The 19270-nt window shown below is 46.0% G+C and overlaps 2 protein-coding genes across 2 annotated transcripts in view; both read left to right on the forward strand.

Annotated features, from left to right (window-relative positions):
• The window catches only part of LOC148129197 (asialoglycoprotein receptor 1-like), a 27842-nt gene extending 19669 nt beyond the window's left edge, over positions 1–8173 (forward strand). Inside the window, 4 exon segments of the mRNA XM_087946176.1 lie at positions 1–73; positions 75–119; positions 4771–4877; positions 7026–8173. The exon segment at positions 1–73 is cut by the window's left edge and continues 34 nt beyond it. Of these exon segments, the coding sequence (XP_087802302.1) occupies positions 1–73; positions 75–119; positions 4771–4877; positions 7026–7176 (376 nt within the window). The 3' untranslated portion in view covers positions 7177–8173.
• Positions 8174–13189: 5016 nt separating this feature from the next.
• KCTD11 (potassium channel tetramerization domain containing 11) lies at positions 13190–18570 on the forward strand. The gene is made up of 2 exons (XM_087946574.1): positions 13190–13301; positions 16273–18570. The coding sequence occupies exon 2, from the start codon at positions 16287–16289 to the stop codon at positions 17268–17270; it is 984 nt and encodes a 327-aa protein (XP_087802700.1). The 5' UTR covers positions 13190–13301; positions 16273–16286; the 3' UTR covers positions 17271–18570.
• The last annotated feature ends 700 nt before the right edge of the window (positions 18571–19270 follow it).

Raw genomic sequence — 19270 nt, forward strand, 5'->3', positions numbered from 1 at the left:
TGCCTTTCGGAAAAGCTGCTACTGGGAAAACCGGGAGGTGAAACCGTGGCAGGACGCCAAAGCTGAGTGCGAAAGCTACTGACGCTCACCTGGTGATCATCAGCTCCTACGAGGAGCAGGTAGGCCAAGGTGTTCCTAACCTGTGTGGTGTGTTTTGAAGCAGTTGGATTGGACCAACGAGTGCCAGGCGCGGCCCCTTTAAGCCTCGTGGACTTCAACTCCCAGAATTCCTCTGTCAACATTGCCTTAAAGGGGGCAAGTTTGCTGGCTGAGGAATTCTGGGGTGAAGTTCACAAGTCTTAAAGGGCAAAGTTTCCTGGCTGAGGAATTCTGGGAATTGAAGTTCACAAGTCTTAAAGGGCCAAGTTTGCTGGCTGAGGAATTCTGGGAATTGAAGTTCACAAGTCCTAAAAGGGGCCAAGTTTCCTGGCTGAGGAATTCTGGGAATTGAAGTTCACAAGTCCTAAAAGGGGCCAAGTTTCCTGGCTGAGGAATTCTGGGAATTGAAGTTCACAAGTCTTAAAGGGCCAAGTGTGCTGGCTGAGGACTGCACTTCAACTCCCAGAATTCCCCGGCCAGTCAAAGTTTACCAATATTCAGCATGAATAAATATGGCTGGATTATTTTTTGCATTTTTTTTTAATTGGGTATCCTTCTTAATAGTCGGTGGGAATGCAGTTGATGTAAAAAGCAAAATGAGATTTAAAAAATCACCTATGAGAAACTAAATTAATAAACAGGTTAAATATGGGCTAATGGCCTGACAATGAATTAAGCAGGAAACTGATATGTTGGCCAGGGAATTCTGGGAGTTGAAGTCCACCCCACTTAAAGCTGCTAAAATAGATACTAGCTCGATCCCCGTGCTTTGCTACGAAACTATGTGGTCGGGCTTAGTATTTTGGGAGGAAAATAGGGGGAATTCTGCCTCTGCCTACCAGCATCCATGGATATTCATCTGGCTAGCGTCCTGTCAGTGTGGGAGAGAGTGGAGGGCTATTTGGAAACGGAAACAGTATTTGCTGTGTGGGCAAAGAGGAGACAGCAAGGAGCCTGGGCGTGGCTTAGCTCAACTGTTCTGTCCTAAAGCTGCTTGGTGCTCTGAAACTGAAACTCCTCTGCTTGTGTTTTGCCTTTGGAAAAGATTTCTTTCTGTGTGTGGAGGGGAGTCAGACGCTTTAGCATCAGATAATAATAATAACAACAACAACAACAACTGGAACTTGTGTCACAACTACAGTCTGCCTGTAGCAAAGAACTGGTGGGATCATCATAAGCCTGAAAAAGTGGTCGAAAATGAGCATGCAAAACTACTGTGGTACTTCCGAATACGGACTGACAAAGTTCTGGAACACAATACCCCGGATATCACGATTGTGGAGAAGAAAATAGCGTGGATCGTTGACATCGCCATACCTGGTGACAGCAGAATCGACGAGAAACAACATGAAAAAGTCACCAGATATCAGGACTTGAGAATCGAACTGCAGAGACTCTGGCATAAACCAGTGCAGGTGGTTCCAGTGGTACTGGGCACACTGGGTGCTGCTGTGCCTAAAGACCTAGGCAAGCACTTGAAAACAATTGACGCTGACAAGATCACCCTTGTTCAGCTGCAGAAGGCCACCTTACTGGGATCTGCTCGCATGATCTGCCGATACATCACGCAGTCCTAAACGCTTGGGAAGTGCTCGACTAGTGATTTGTGATACGAAACCTAGTGTTTTGGCCACGGAGTTTATCTGTGCTGGGTGGTGGTGGGATTGGGTGTTGAGGTAGCGGTTGGTGTGTGTTTTCTTCTGGTATATGGTGTGTCCTAGTGTGCCACCTGTTTTTTTTTTTGTAGATTAGTACATCTAAGAATGGTAGTTGTTTGTTTGTTTCCGTTTCCATGGTGAACTTGATTTTGGGGTGTGTGCTGTTTAGGTGTGTTAGGAAATTGCTTAGGTTTTCTTTTCCATGGGGCCAAATCACGTGGAACAAGAAGATCTGCTTGTAAGTTTCGATGTGGTTTCACTATTCACTCAAGTCCCGATAAAAGAAACTCTTGAAATCATCAAAAATAAATACCAACCAGCTAAACACCTCGTGGAACTAGCAGAACACTGCTTAACCAACACATATTTCATATACAAAGGACAAAGATACAAGCAAATTAAAGGAGCCCCTATGGGATCACCACTGTCACCCATCATTGCAAACCTGTTCATGGAAAAATTCAAATCCAGAGCCCTAGTTAATGCCACCCACAAACCCAAACTATGGTTAAGATACATCGATGACACATTTGTGATTTGACCCCATGGAAAAGAAAACCTAAACAATTTCCTAACACACCTAAACAGCACACACCCCACCACCCAGCACAGATAAACTCCGTGGCCAAAACACTAATTGCCAGAACCAAACGCCTGGTAGACAAGACACACATTAAGACTGAACTATGCACCCTGATTAAAGTACTGACAGCCAACGGCTTCCACAAAAGCAAGATCACCGGCTTGATCCACAAAAACACACTGAGACATAATGGAGACCTAGAAGATGAACAGACCTATGGAACAGCTGTCCTGCCCTACATAAGAGGCACTACAGACAAAATCAGCAAGATACTACACAGGCATCACATCAAGACTGCCTTCAAAACAGACAGAAAAATAGCAGCCATCCTTAGAAACCCCAAAGATAAAATTGACCTGGAAAACCAAGGCATATACGAAGTCCCCTGTGCATCATGCCCGGCCACATACATTGGACAGACCAATAGAAGAATAAGTACCCGCCTGGATGAACACAAAAATGCAGTAAAAAGCTGGAACACACGTCCTCACTAGTCCAACACATGAAAGCCACAGGTCATAGCATCGACTTCAATGGCACCCAAACCCTGGCCACTATAGAAAACCCCGGCCACAGAATCATCAGAGAAGCCATAGAGATTGAAAAAAGACCAGAAAGCATGAATAGAAGAGATGATTCCACCAGACTGTCAATTATTTGGAAGCCTGCACTCACAAACAAAAAATCTCCACACCACAAGCCAGGCAAACACCTGGGCACAAACAGATCCCCCTGATACCTCCAGCTCAAACACACCCCAACCAGGCACCCAGATGAAACCTAGCTTTCTAACTAACGATAGCCGTCCATTTACTCAGAGCCAAGCTGCACTAAAAGCCTCCAATACAGGAACACAATGTTGCCAGCCAATCAAGACACACACACACACACAAAAGCCACAAAACAGACAGAAGGTATTAGAAACACCAATCAAGCAGAACACAGCAAACTCCAAGACCAATAAACACAGACCAAGACTCCCAACCAATCAGGATGAAGAAAGAATCATTCTGGCACAGCAGTAGGCTAGCCCCAAATTTAAAACTGAAACCACTGTAAAAGTCTGACTCACAGACGAACCCAATACAGAAGCCTGATGATGGCAGATGAGATTCTGCCGAAGCGTTGCTACAACTTTAAAAGCACAACTATAATGGCGTGGGAAAATACCGAACAAAGCTGAATACTATATATATATATATATTCAAATACTGATATATTCAAGTATTTATGAATATATGAACGGCATGGCATCTCGGTATCATTAGTTTTGATACCAAATGCCGTGTTTTCCCAAAAATAAGACCGGATTTTACATTACTTGTTGCTCCAAAAGACGCATTAGGGCTTATTTTCCAGTTAGGTCTTATTTTGGGGGAAACACGGCACTAAATGTGTCCATCTGACCAACAATCTTAACTGGGGTTTATTTTTTGGGTAGGGCTTATATTACACGCATCCTGAAAAATCACGCTTGGGCTTACTTTCCGGTTAGGTCTTATTTGGGGGAAAGACAGTACTCAATGTGGCCGTCTGGCTGACAACGGGGTGTATTTTCGGGTAGAGCTTATATCACGCACGTCATGAAAAATGTTGGGGCTTATTTTCCGGTTGGGCCTTATTTTTGGGAAAACAGAGTAGTAATAATAGTTGTCAACAGTATCGACAATTTTAGTAATCTTAAGTTACATTCCTCATAACTCCGATCATTATAACGATGTTATACATAATTCACTCATCTTTCAACTTCTTTCCTCTACGTATGAATTTTGGAATATTATATAGAAATATGCATAATAATATTCCCCCCTTTCTAATTTCTACCTCTGTTCTGAATCTTAGTAGCACAAATCTTATATTCCATTTCTATCCATCATCTCTTCTTGTCCGTTTTAATATTTCAATTCTTGTTGGTTTTTTGGCAGGTTTCCCATACTTCTTCCTTGGGATTTTGTATAGATGACATTAATCAGGCTCATACCATTATAGTAACGTTATAGATATTACAATTAAAGTTGTTAACACCTATCCCCCCCACCTACCCCACCTACGCCCAGATAGATAGATAGATAGATATAGATATGGATGGATGGATGAGAGAGAGAGAGAGAGATGATAGAGATAGATAGATAGATAGATGATAGATAGATAGATAGATAGATAGATAGATAGATAGATAGATAGATAGATAGATAGATATAAGATCTATCTATCTATCTATCTATCTATCTATCTATCTATCTATCTATCTATCTATCTATCTATCTATTTCTATCTATCTATTTCACTACCCGGGTTTTTGACTAGATACTGTTTATTATATTTATTGTTCTATGCTGGGAGGGACATTTCCTCACTGGTAGACCAAGGTTTTCGGGTGCTTGAGGTGCCTCAATTTTCCTCTTTCTTTCTTTCCTTCTTTTTTGGCAGCAATTTGTGCAAGTCCGTGTCAGGCCAAACTTAATGTGGATCGGATTGACGGACAGCAGCGGCAGCTGGAAGTGGGTGGACGGCTCATCCTACACAATGGTCTCACGGTAGGTTCAACTGGAGGGGTTTACCCCGTACCCAGAATTCCCCTTTGACTCTCCATCGATGGTCACTCAACCCTGAGGGGAACCCTCAAGGCCATCTACACCGACCCCTCCTCTGTGTTTAGCACAGCAGGGGAATTCTGGGAAGGCATCTCAAATCTGTTGAATGCTTGTTCTACACAGCCGGTCCTCAGCTTAGGACGGATTGCTCGATGCCCGTTCAAAGTGAGGGCAGACTTTTTTAACCCCTACTACTGGTACCTGTCCTCACAGTTACTTCTGCCGAGTTTCCACACACACACACACACACACACACACCTCACTCCCAGGGCATGGGGTCCCATTTTGTGTGTGCTGCTTCGTATTTATGACAGGGTCCTGCAGTCACGTCACTGCCACTGGCGACTATTTTGGAAAAACTGGGCTGGCGTCCCTTAATGGGCAGGGGGTTGGACTAGATGACCTACAAGGTCACTTCCAACTCTGATTATCAGTCATCTGCCAACTTAACAACTTGTGCTGACTTGTTTTAAGACCACTGTCAAAACAATTATCAGACCAGGTTGCAGGGTAGTGCCTCGGGTTACGACCCCAATGACTTCCGAGGAACATTCCAAACAACCAGCAGGTCGTAATTCGAGGACTAGAGGAAGCCCTTGATTTACTTATGGCCCAAAAGTTTCCTTGTTAAGCGAGACAGTTGTGGATTGAGTTTGGTCCTCATTTTATGGCCTTTCTTGCCACGGTCGTTAAGGGACTCCTTGTCGCAAAAAGGGGAGCCTGTGAGCCCCGAGGAAAAAAAAAAACTGTGACCGTCATAAACATGAATTAGTTTCCAACGGTCTGAGTTTTGATCACACGGCCCTGTGGATGCCGCGACCCTCGTTTCTTCTCCCAGGTAATCTTGCCCGAGAGTTCCCGGGACAAGCGGTTCAACACTACAAAGGCTTCCGTACAAAGTTAATTTTATTGGATTATATCAGGCATCCTCCAGGTATAACTCACAGTTACGTTGAGATTCATCTAATGTCCAATCTTTGCATTGTCACCTCCCTAGTGTGAAAAAGATGCTTCTCTCCATCCCATAGTGTTATAGCAAAGGAAGACTCCAGCATGATGCTGGGCTCCAGGTAAGAATGCCCCCAAAACTCCCCAGCCCAACCAGGGGTCAGTTCAGTGACCCGTCAGGATTACAGATGTGACCATGTGACATGAACTACAATATCGCCCAAGAGGCATTAACTACATTTCCCATGAGGCATTCCCTTAAGGGGACAGCTCTCGTTCCCAAATTAACTATATAGGGTCTAACCAGCACAGGTCGTAAGTGTGGGATGTCGTGACTTTGAATGATCATTAAATGAACTGTTGTAAGTCAAGGACTACCTTTATTTTATTTTGTTTTATTTTACTTTATTCTATTTTACTTTATTTTATTTTACTTTACTTTACTTTATTTTATTTTACTTTTTTTATTTTACTTTATTTCATTTTACTTTATTTCATTTTAGTATCTTATATTTTATTTTATTTCAGTATTTTATTTCATTTTACTTTAGTTTTTAGTTTACTTTACTATTTTATATTGCATTTTATTTTTAATATTTTTATTTTACTATTTTATATTGCATTTTAGTTTAGTTTAGTTTTTTATTTTAGTATTTTATATTTCATTTCATTTCATTTTACTATTTTTATTTCATTTTATTTTACTATTTTATATTATTTTACTATTAGTGTTTTATCTTGCATTTTCTTTTACTTTACTATTTTATATTGCATTTGATTTAGTATTTTATGTTTCATTTGATTTTAGTATTTGATTTTAGTAGTTTATATTGCATTTTATTTTAGTAGTTTATACTGCATTTTATTTTAATATTTTATATTGCATTTCACAATTTTATATTGGATTTTATTTTAGGTTATTTTATTTTAGTTTATATTGCATTTTATTTTAGTATTTTATTTTAGTAGTTTATATTGCATTTTATTTTACTTTCCCATTTTGTTCTATTTTATACTTTGCTTTTGTTTTGTGCTTTCAAGCATATTTGTCATGGTTGTTGGAAGGCATGAACCTCTTTCTTAACCATGTCTGAATCCAATCCCTACCTTGTCTCTCTCTCTCTCTTTCTCTGTCTGGCCCAGGGACTGGTGCCCAGAACAGCCGGACAACTGGTACGGCCACGAACTGGGAGGCGGAGAGGACTGTGCCCACCTTCACCGCAACGGCTGCTGGAACGATGACCACTGCAGCCGCCTTTATGGCTCCGTCTGCGAGATGGAGATGGATAAGTAAAGGTGGGGGCGGTGCTGGAGGAGGAAGACCACTGACCCAGCATTGTCCCCTTTCCCTCCCCCAAAGTGGACAATCCACCATCTTGGTTTGGACTGGATGCTGGCTTGATGCATTTGATTCGCACTCAAAATGGCCGCTTGCTTCCATCTTGAAACCGGGCCTGTGTGAACTTCCGGCCTTTGATGGCCTCCCTTGTTCCTCCTCCCTTCCTCGCTCTGGGTCCAAACTTGACAGGTAGTCCTCGACCCTTATGACCCTCTTTGATTTAGTGACGGTTCGAAGTTACGACGATGCTAAAGAAAGGGCTTGATCCAAATTGGAAAGGCTTGGCAACTGGCGTGTACTCATGCCTGTTTGCAGGCTCCCCCTTCTTGACAAGCCAGGGGAAGCCGGATTCACTTCGCGACTCGCTGAACGACGGCAGGGATTAGCTCAGCAACGGCAGCCAGGAAACTCGTTCTTTCCTGGAGCAAAACCTCACTTAGCAACTGTCTCACTTAGCAACCGAAATGTTGGGCCGAATTGTAGCCATGAGGTAGTCCTCAACTTACGACGAACATGGAGCCCAGAATTTCCGTTTTTAAGTCAGGGCAGACTTAAATCAAAGGCTGGCATCATGACCGGATCCAATTTGATTCTTTTGTGTGTGTGTGACGGTCATTAAGTGAGCACCATAAGGAAATCGGATGCATTCCTATGTGCATTTTTGGAAACAGGGAAAAATATATCACCAAAACCAATAAATAAATAAATAAGGGTCGGGTGACCGCCAAACTTCAGAATTGGGACACAAGTAGATTTTGGGGTGGTCCGTCGTAAGTCCGAACAGTCACTCGTTGGTCGTAAGCCGAGGACTACCTGCCTGCTTTGACTCGGAAGAGGACAACGGTCAGAGGTACGAGTTAAATTTGACCTCTTCCTCTGCTAGGAGGGAGCATTTGGTTCGATGTGTGTATTATAGATGTAAAACGTGCATTAAAGGATACTATCAGATCCATCCGATCGAGTCCTCGGCATCAGCCAGGCAAGGAATCCGGTTGCCTGCAGGAGTAAATAGATTTTGGAGAGTGAGAATGCAGATTAACAGAGTTGGAAGGCACCTTCAAGGTCTTCTAGTCCACCCCCACCCCCACCCCACCCGAGATCATAAAAACATAGGGCTGGAAGGGACTTTGGAGGTCTTCTAGTCCAACCCCACACCCTGTCCAATATGATAGAAACATAGGGCTGGAAGGGGCCTTGGAGGTCTTCTAGTCCAACCCCCACCCCCACCCCTGCCCAAGATCATAAAAACATAGAGCTGGAAGGGACTTTGGAAGTCTTCTAGTCCAACCCCCACTGTCCAAGATCATAGAAACATAGGGCTGGAAGGGACTTTGGAGGTCTTCTAGTCCAATTCCCCCCAATACGATAGAAACATAGGGCTGGAAGGGGCCTTGGAGGTCTTCTAGTCCAACCCCCTGCCCATGATCATAGAAACATAGGGCTGGAGGGGACTTTGGAGGTCTTCTAGTCCACACACTCCCACCTCACCCCCACCCCCCACCCCCATCCAAGATCATAGAAACATAGGGCTGGAAGGGACTTTGGAGGTCTTCTAGTCCAACCTCCCCCTGCTAAGGCAGTTGTCCCTTACAGAATAACAGGAGTGGGAAGGGCCCTCGGCGGGTCATCTAGCCCAACCCCCTGCTCAGAATAATAGAAGTGGGAAGGGACCTAGGAGGTCATCTAGTCCAACCTGCCCTGCTTGGGCAGGAGACCCCCTTACAGAATAACAGGAGTTGGAAGGGACCTCAGAGGTCATCTAGCCCAGCCCCCTGCTTGGGCAGGAGAGCCTACGCCATTCCAGACACTGTCCAATCTCCTCTTAAAAACCTCCACTGTTGGAGCACGCACAAGCTCTGGGTCACCTACAAACCCCCACCGATGTCTAGTCCTTGCGTCTTCCCCCGAAAACGCCCATCCAAGAATCCCCAGGTTCTGGCAGACGTGACTCGCAGAGTAGCAGCTGCTTTGGTAGGTGCCCAAACATGTTCTCTGGCTCAGGTCGGATGGGTCGAGCCTGTCCGTCTGCCCGTCCGTCACGGAGCAGAAAAGGATGTGATGAGACACCTCTGGGATGGCTTTCTCTAGTTGACTCACCTGCCTTAAGTCAGGGCGTGAAACCAAGGTCAAGTTGGATTGACAACACTTCTTCCTTTAGCAAGAGAGAACACCTCCAAACCCTTGGATGGAGCGCTCTGAACAGGGGTCCCCAACCGTGGCCACTTTAAAGTCTCGTGGACTTCTTAAAATTTCCAAAGTTGATTTAAGTACCACAGGGCCCATCTTGCAAATATCGCTGGGGAATTCTGGGAGTTGAAGTCCACCTCACTTTAAAGTTGCTAAGTTTGACAAATACTGGGCCCGTCTTGCAAATATCACTGGGAATTCTGGGAGTTGAAGTCCACCTCTCTTTAAAGTTGCTAAGTTTGACAAATACTGGGCCCGTCTTGCGAATATCGCTGGGGAATTCTGGGAGTTGAAGTCCACCTCTCTTTAAAGTTGCTAAGTTTGACAAATACTGGGCCCATCTTGCGAATATCGCTGGGGAATTATGGGAGTTGAAGTCCACCTCTCTTTAAAGTTGCTAAGTTTGACAAATACGGGGCCCATCTTGCGAATATCGCTGGGGAATTATGGGAGTTGAAGTCCACCTCTCTTTAAAGTTGCTAAGTTTGACAAATACGGGGCCCATCTTGCGAATATCGCTGGGGAATTATGGGAGTTGAAGTCCACCTCTCTTTAAAGTTGCTAAGTTTGACAAATACGGGGCCCATCTTGCGAATATCGCGGGGAATTATGGGAGTTGAAGTCCACCTCTCTTTAAAGTTGCTAAGTTTGACAAATACTGGGCCCCGTCTTGCGAATATCGCTGGGGAATTATGGGAGTTGAAGTCCACCTCTCTTTAAAGTTGCTAAGTTTGACAAATACGGGGCCCATCTTGCGAATATCGCTGGGGAATTATGGGAGTTGAAGTCCACCTCTCTTTAAAGTTGCTAAGTTTGACAAATACGGGGCCCGTCTTGCGAATATCGCTTAGGGAATTCTGGGAGTTGAAGTCCACCTCTCTTTAAAGTTGCTAAGTTTGACAAATACTGGGCCCGTCTTGCGAATAGCGCTTAGGGAATTCTGGGAGTTGAAGTCCACCTCTCTTTAAAGTTGCTAAGTTTGACAAATACTGGGCCCGTCTTGCGAATATCGCTTAGGGAATTCTGGGAGTGGCAGTCCACCTCTCTTTAAAGTTGCTAAGTTTGACAAATACTGGGCCCGTCTTGCAAATATCGCTGGGGAATTATGGGAGTTGAAGTCCATCTCTTTTAAAATCGCCAAGGTCAAGAAGCACTGAGTCTATCTTGCAAAGCATGTTCACTGGGGAATTCTTTGGAGTTGAAGTCCACCTCTTTTAAAATTTCCAAGGTTGATTTAAGCAGCGCTGACCTTATCTTGCAACGCATGCTCTCTGGGGAATTCTGGGAGTGGAAGTCCACCTCTCTTAAAAGTTGCTAAGTTTGACAAACACGGATTTAAACTGTGCTGAGCCTGGAGGGAGAATTCTGGGAGTGGAAGTTCATACCTCTCTTCAAAGTTTCCACCTTGGAGATAGGCTGCCCTACACGGAAGCCTTCCCCCCCCCGCCCCCCACGGTGCCGAGACGTCTGGGGTTGACCCAAGGCCGCTGACTCAGGTCCCAGACTCAGGTGAGTCACCCAGCAGCTGAGCCTGAGATTCTCCTGCAGGTTTGGCAACGCCGCACACCGGAACAACTGCAAGGCACACAACCTTGGCAGCCAGGGCTGTGCGTTCAAACCAGCACGGCGACTCTTACGTGCGGCTGGGACAGCGCTGTGGAGGCGGGCATCGGCACGGCCAGCTTTCCATTTTAGGGAATCTGGTTGGTTTGGTTTCTTACCTGGGAAACAGGGCCGGGCCAGAGACGGGGGCGTAATTAAGCCAGTGGAATTTTGCTAGGGCTAAATAAGAAGACAATAAATAAGGCAGCCTAGCTGTGCCCAGGCCTTCTGTGCCCTGAACCTGGGATTCGAGGCCGATTGTAAAATACCAGAATAACAGATCATCAGAGGCAGAAGGGACCCTGGAGGTCATCCAGTCCAACCCCTCCGCCCAAACAGGAGAGACACTAGACATTTTTCTGACAGATGGGAGTCCATTCTTCTTGAAAGCCTCCAGGGATGAAGCTCCCACAATGTCTAAATAATAGAATAATAACAGTTGGAAGGGACCTTGGAGGTCATCTAGTCAACCCCCCCCCAAGTGGGAGACCCTACCCTATTTCTGACAATTGCAGTCCAATCTCTTCTCCAAAGCCTGCAGGGATGAAGTTCCCACAACTTCTGAGGGCAACTTTTGTTCCATGGGTCGAATCCTCGCCTTACGACAGTCCATTGAGGGGTTGCCCAAAGTTTCGAACTGGAAAAAAGTGACTTGGGAACCGTTTCTCACACTTACGACCATTGCAGTCGTGGGATAAAATGCTCGGCACCTGGTTTCGTATTTGTGACGGTGGCAGCGATCCCCCCCTTTAACAACACCGTTACTTCGTGAGCAAGGGCAGCAGTTCACTTAACAATTGTGGTTGTAAAAGGTTGTAAAACGGGGAGCAAAACTCATGTAACTGAGCCACCGAAATTTTGGGTTCGATTGTGGTCCTAAGTGCTACTATGGGGACAGTGTTTCCTCCTCCCCCCGTTGCTTCCCACAACAACCGCCCTGCAACGTAGACCGAGCTGTCTGAGAGAGAGAGAGAGAGAGAGAGAGAGAGAGAGAAGAGAGAGAAAGAAAGAGAGAAAGAAAGGAGAGAAAGAAAAAGAAAGAGAGAAAAAGAAAGAAAATTGAAAGAAAGAGACAGAAAGAGAAAGAAAGAGATTGAAAGAAAGAGAGAAAGAAAGAAAGAGAGAAAGAAAGGAGAGAAAGAAAAAGAGAGAAAAAGAAAGAAAATTGAAAGAAAGAGACAGAAAGAGAAAGAAAGAGATTGAAAGAAAGAGAGAGAAAGTGTCTGAGAGAAAGAGAGAAAGAGAGAGAGAGAAAAAGGAGAAAGAAAATATAGAAAGACAGAGAGAAAGAAAGAAAAAGAGAGAGAGAAAGAGAAAGATTAAAAGAAAGAGAGAAAGAGAGAGAGAAAAGTGAGATAGAAGAAGAGAGAGAGAAAAGAAAGAGATTGAAAGAAAGAAAAATAGAAAGACAGAGAGAGAGAGAGAGAGAGAGAGAAAAGAAAGAGAAAAAGAAAGAAAAGTGTGAGAGAGAGAGAAAGAAAGGAGAGAGAGAGAAAAAGAGAAAGGAAGAGATTGAAAGAGAGAGAAAGAGAGAAAGTGTGAAAGAGAAAAAGAGAGAAAAAGTGAGACAGAAAAAGAAGACAGAGAAAGAGAGAGAAAGAAAGAAAGAAATTGAAACTGTCCCGCCCCTGGCAACCCCAGCACCGAATGCCAACCGAATGGCGACCCTACCGGAAGAAAGCGGGATCCCAGCTGCGAGACCACCACCCATCGCCCACCACCCATCATCCACCGCCGCCGGTCTCATGGGGGTGGGTGGGTGTTCTTCCATCTACTGGACGACTCGCGGCGGGACGCGGTTGGCAGGGGGTGATCGCAGGGCCGACCAGGGGGTGTCCCACCCCCACCCCAATCGGAGGTTCGGGGTTTACAGATTTACAGAATTGAAAGGGACCTTGTAGGTCATCTAGTCCAACCCCCGCCACAATACTCTGTCATACCTCTGAACTCCTGTTTAAGTGACTCAGGTTGGAGCGGGCAGGAAAGGTTGAAACCCCACCACCACCCGGGACCCCGGAGGAGGTCTTGAGACCAGTCGGCTCCGGATTGCGGCGAGGCTCCGTCGCTGAGCGGGGCAGAAGCGGCGGCGCCCCCACCTACCGAGCGGGGTTGGACTAGATGACCTCCAAAGTCCCTTCCAACTCTGTTAATCTAATTAAAACCCGGGGCGGGAAACGAATCCTGCCCGCCTCCCGCCGCTCCCACCACTATTAAAGAGCCGCCGGCAGCGCACCAGAGAAAGCAGATCCGACCCGCCGCGCTTCGTTTCGACGCTCCGAGACCCCCGCCAGGTAAGGAGACACCCCCCTCTCGCGATCGCACCTGGTGGGTGGGGGGAACTGTCCAACTCCCCCGCCCATCGCTTATTTTGCCCCCTCCTCCCGCTGGAGGGATCCTAATCGGGGACCCTCTTCCGCCTCCAGCCACCGCGGGGGTGGGGCTTCCCAGGACGGGACCCTCCCGCTTTAGGGCATGGGGAAGACTCCAGGTCCCATCTTCCTCTTCCTTTCGCACTTTTACTGCTGAGCTGGTCGGCTTCTCCTTTTGATGCCCACCCCTCAATTCCCATTCCCCCCGGAAGAGGGAAGGGCCGGTGGCCCACCAAAGCTGCCCTCCCTCCCTCCCCGCCCCCAGTCTTGCGAGTAGCAGGATCCCTCCACTGGGACGTCCCAGTACTGGGAACCGCCCCTCCCACCTGGCCCCGTCCCTTCCCCGCCCGCCCCTCCCCGGGATCCCGGCGCCGCGCGCTTTCCTTCAACCCCCCCCCTTTCCTTTTCTCCCCCAACTCCGAAAAGTGTGGGTGGAGGGAAGCAGATCCAACAATTGTGGGTGGGGTTGGAAAGAGTTGCGAAGATCTTTCCCCCCTACACGTTGGAAAAAGTACCAGGTGATGCTTAAAAAAAATTCGGCTTGTTTGTTTATTTGTCTGTCTATCTGTCTCTCTCTCTCTGTCCATCTATATTCCTCTCTCTTTCTATCTTTCTTTCTCTCTCTCTCTCTCTCTCTCTCTCTCTCTTACAGATAGATTCACTCTCTCTCTCTTACAGATTCACTCTCTCTGTCTCTGTCTTTTTATTTCTCTTTCCATATCCATCTATTTTTCTATATTTCTCTCTCTCTCTTTTTATCTATATCTACTTTTCTATCTTTCCATCTGTCTTTCTCTATTTTTCTATCTACATCGCTCTTTTTCTATTTCTCTATTTCTCTCTCTCTTTCTATCTGTATCTCTCTCTTTATCTTTCTTTTTCCATCTATCTTTCTATATCTCTATTTCTCTCTCTATATATATAACTATATTTTTCTATCTTTCTACATCTATATCACTCTTCCTCTTTCTATGTTTCTTTCTCTTTCTCTCTCTCTCTTTCTCTCTTTCTCTCTTTCGATCTCTCTCTCTCTGTGTGTGTGTCTCCATCTTTTTATCTTTCTATCTTTTCATATCCATCTCTTTCTATATGTCTCTCTATTCCTCTCTTTCTTTCTATCTACATCTATTTTTCTATCTTTCCATCTGTCTTTCTCTCTCTCTCTATTTTTCTATCTACATCTATATCGTTCTTTCTTTTTCTATTTCTCTCTCTTTCTATATGTATCTCTCTGTCTTTTTAATCTTTCTATATCCATCTTTCTATATCTATATCTATCTATTTTTCTATCTTTCTATCTACATCTATATCACTTCCTCTATCTTTCTATCTTTGTTTCTCTCTATATTTCTGTTTCGATCTATATCTCTCTCAGTCTCTATCTTTTTATCTTTCTATCTTTTCATATCCATCTATCTTTCTATATCTCTATATATTTCTCTCTCTCTTTCTATCTACATCTACTTTTCTTTCTGTCTTTCTTTCTCCCCCCCTCTCTATATATCTTTCTCTCTCTCTCATTTTATATATGTGTGTGTGTGTGTGTGTATCTATACCTATCTATCTATCTATCTATCTATCTATCTATCTACCTACCTACCTACCTACCTACCTATCTCTATCTATCTATCTATCTATCTATCTATCTATCTATCTATCTATCTATCTATCTATCATCTATCTATCTACCTACCTACCTACCTACCTACCTACCTACCTACCTATCTATCTATCTACCTACCTATCTATCTACCTACCTACCTACCTACCTACCTAGTCCTCGACTTTACAACTATTCATTTAAAGACTGTTCAAAGTTACACTGAGAAAAACTGACTTAAGACCATTTTTTACCCTTAACAACTGTTGCAGCATCCTTGTGATGCCGCAATCAAAATCTGGATGGTCGCAGCATCCCGGGGCCAAGAGCTGCCCTTTTGTGACCATCCGACAAGCAAAGTCAATTGGGAGGGGAGGCCGATTCACTTAACAACGGCGGGAAGAAAAGTTGTTGAAATGGGGCTAAATTGTGCTGATAAGTCAAAGGCAATAATATCAACCATCCTCTTTTAACGCCCTTGCATCGGGTGGAGTCTGGGCAACTGAATAGAACTAGCAAAGTGTTTAATGGCCAGATGCCTTTCCTGTCGCCAGGGCGGAGTTTCTTGCGGGTATTTGTATGTGGATCTTTGGTTATTCGGGTTTTCTCCTGCGTAAAATTGGAAGTATCTAGGCGACGTTTCGATGAAGTTTCATATATATATATATATAATAGACCACTCCACCACTCATTTCCATTCCACAATGGAGCCCCAAATTTGACTGCTAACCGAATGGAGCTAGCAGAGTGTTTTAATGGCCAGATGCCTTTCCTGTCACCAGGGCAGAGTTTTGTTCGGCAGATACATTCTCATCGTGCCCAGAGAGAGAAATATCTGCCTCTACCTAGGATCGAACTCACAGCCTCCTGATTGTGAGGCAAGAACTTCACCTCTAGGCCACTGTACTACTCAACCGAATGGAGCTAGATTGTGAGGCCAGAGCTCCACCACTAGGCCACTGCACCACATCGTAAATACTGAGTGTTTTTAATGGCCAGATGCCTTTCCTGTCGCCAGGGCTGAATTTTGTTCGGCAGATATTATTCTCATTGTGCCCAGAGAGAGAAATATCTACCTAGGATCGAACACACAGCCTCCGGATTGTGAGGCCATAGCGCAAACCTCTAGGCCACTGCGCTACTCCTGAACCATATAATAATGATGTATATATATATATATATATTAAATAAATCGAATAAAAAGTGCCAAAGGATTAAAATTCGGAGGATGAAAAACAGGGCGACCGATCCAGCACACCCCAAATCACGTGGCCCCTGCTTGTCTCCCCACAGGTGTTTCCGTGAGGATGCCGGATACTTGCCAGGGTCCAGGCCGGCCCGGCCCGCTGGTGACCCTGAACGTCGGGGGCAAGGTCTATAGCACCACCCTGGAAACCTTGACTCGTTTCCCAGACTCCATGTTGGGCGCCATGTTCCGAGGTTGCCAACCGGCCCTCCTGGACAGCTGTGGGAACTACTTCATCGACCGCGATGGCAAGACTTTCCGCCACATCCTGAACTTCCTCCGTTTCGGCCGTCTGGACCTGCCGGATGGCTACGCAGAACTCTCCCTACTGAGGGCCGAGGCGGATTTCTACCAGATCCGTCCGCTCCTGGAGGAGCTGCGGCGGGTTGAGGCGGAGCGGTGGCGCCGGCAGAGCAACGCGGTGCTCCACGCTGATGTGGCGGTGACCTCACGCCGGCTGCATTTCAACGTGCGCCGCGGGCCTCAGAACTACGAGCTGAGCTCATGCACGGTGGAGGTCTTCACCGCGAACGTTTTCTGCACCGACCGGCACTTCCTGGCTGGGCTGCGGAGACACCTGGGTCGCCGTGAGGGTGCCAGCGGGAATGTGGACAGACAGGTGGATCCGTCGCCAAAAGAATCGGGCTTTCCCAAAACTCAGGCAACCCTCCGGGAAGCCGGAGGATGGAAGCAATGGTCGACCAGCCACCAGAGAATTTGTCCGGACGACTCTGCGGACGAAGACACGGCGACGGATGATGAGACGCTGGACGGTACTCCGGAAGGGTCCGGCATGGAAGCTGCCATGATGTGCCACCACCTGTGCTTGGAGTGGGCCCCGTGCCCAGCCGGGCTGCCAGCCGCGGAGTACACCAAACAGAAGTTCCACCGGCTACGGGTGGATGGCCGTGAGATCCGCTCCTCCCACCAGTTCCTGGAGGAGGTGCTGAAGGTGGCCTTGGCGCAGGGCTTCCGGGTCGATTCGATCTTCCCGGATCCGGCCGATATCCTGAATGCCCGTTCTTTGCGTTTCGTGCGGCAGTGAAAGAGCTCAGTCAAATGTCGGGGGCAGGGAGGGGGAGCGTGGAGGCAGCCCGGAGCAGCCGACGCTACCGCGAGAATGGACCGAGAAGGTAAGCAGGAGCATCTGTGGGAAATGGCGGAAGGGTTTCCTGCCTGAGCACGGGGTCAGACTAGAAGACCTCCCAAGGTCCCTTCTGTTATATGACACCTGTATCTTATGTGTCAGATTGCGGAGAGGCTCCGTCGCTGAGTGGGGCAGAAGCAGCGGAAAGCTCATAAAAGAGGGCCAAACTGGCTTTAACAAAATGGCTCGCTTAGCAACAGAAATTTCGGGTCCATGGTGGTCGTAAGTCAAGGACTACCTGTGTAGATGGCCAACTCGGAAGCCCGAAATTGCGACCGGTGGGCGGGGGGCGGGGGGGGGACCAAAGCACAAGCCGTTCTGAGCTAGGGTTAACAGATAACAGTTAATCAGAGTTGGAAAGGGACCTTGTAGGTCATCTAGTCCAACCCCCTCCCCCCGCCCAAGCAGGAGACCCTACCCCATTTTTGAAAGAAAGGAGAGAAAGGGAAGGGAAGGAAGGAAGGAAAGAAAGAAAAAAAGAAAGAAAAAAGAGAAAAAAAGAAAAAAAGAGAGAAAAGAAAAGAAAACCAGAGTCAGAAGGGACCTTGTAGGTCATCTAGTCCAACCCCCTGCCCATCCAAGCAGGAGACCCTACGCCATTTCTGAAAGAAAGGAGAGAAAGGGAAGGGAAGGAAGAAAAGAAAGAAAAAAAGAAAGAAAAAAGAAAAAAAGAAAAAAAAGAGAGAAAAAAGAAAAGAAAACCAGTCAGAAGGTACCTTGTAGGTCATCTAGTCCAACCCCCTGCCCATCCAAATAGGAGACCCTACCCCATTTCTGAAAGAAAGGAGAGAAAGGGAAGGGAAGGAAGGAAAGAAAGAAAAAAAGAAAGAAAAAAGAAAAAAAGAAAAAAAAGAGAGAAAAAAGAAAAGAAAACCAGTCAGAAGGGAACTTGTAGGTCATCTAGTCCAACCCCCTGCCCATCCAAGTAGGGGACCCTACCCCATTTCTGAAAGAAAGGAGAGAAAGGGAAGGGAAGGAAGGAAAGAAAGAAAATAAGAAAGAAAAAAAGAAAAAAAAGAGAGAAAAAAGAAAAGAAAATCAGAGTCAGAAGGGACCTTGTAGGTCATCTAGTCCAACCCCCTGCCCATCCAAGCAGGAGACCCTACCCCATTTCTGAAAGAAAGGAGAGAAAGGGAAGGGAAGGAAGGAAAGAAAGAAAATAAGAAAGAAAAAAAGAAAAAAAAGAGAGAAAAAAGAAAAGAAAATCAGAGTCAGAAGGGAACTTGTAGGTCATCTAGTCCAACCCCTGCCCATCCAAGTAGGGGACCCTACCCCATTTCTGAAAGAAAGGAGAGAAAGGGAAGGAAGGAAGGAAAGAAAGAAAATAAGAAAGAAAAAAAAAAAGAGAAAAAGAAAAGAAAATCAGAGTCAGAAGGGACCTTGTAGGTCATCTAGTCCAACCCCTGCCCATCCAAATAGGAGACCCTACCCCATTTCTGAAAGAAAGGAGAGAAAGGGAAGGGAAGGAAGGAAAGAAAGAAAAAGAAAGAAAAAGAAAAAAAAGAAAAAAAGAGAGAAAAAGAAAAGAAAACCAGTCAGAAGGGACCTTGTAGGTCATCTAGTCCAACCCCCCTGCCCATCCAAGTAGGACACCCTACCCCATTTCTGAAAGAAAGGAGAGAAAGGGAAGGGATGGAGAAAGGAAGGAAAGAAAGAAAGAAAAGAATGAGTCGGAAGGGACCTTGTAGGTCATCTAGTCCAACCCCCCACCCCACCCACACCATTTCTGACAAATGGCAGTTTGCTTAACCAGGTTTATCGCATCCGCGTGCCTAAGCTTGGCATCGTTGGGAGGGCCACACGGGGAGCTTCTGGAAGGTGCCAAATTGGCTGGACATCCTGAAGGTTGACTCATCCCTGGTTTAGGATGGGAGGGAGGGCAGTGGATGATGGGGTTG

Source organism: Notechis scutatus, chromosome Z (genome assembly GCF_049901735.1).
Source record: "Notechis scutatus isolate UNSWTSFEM ecotype Mainland chromosome Z, rNotScu1.2, whole genome shotgun sequence".
Lineage (NCBI taxonomy): Eukaryota > Metazoa > Chordata > Lepidosauria > Squamata > Elapidae > Notechis > Notechis scutatus.

Excerpts from the sequence above, each read along its gene's own strand:
- KCTD11 (XM_087946574.1), top strand. The coding sequence starts at position 16,287 with ATGCCGGATACTTGCCAGGGTCCAGGCCGGCCCGGCCCGCTGGTGACC.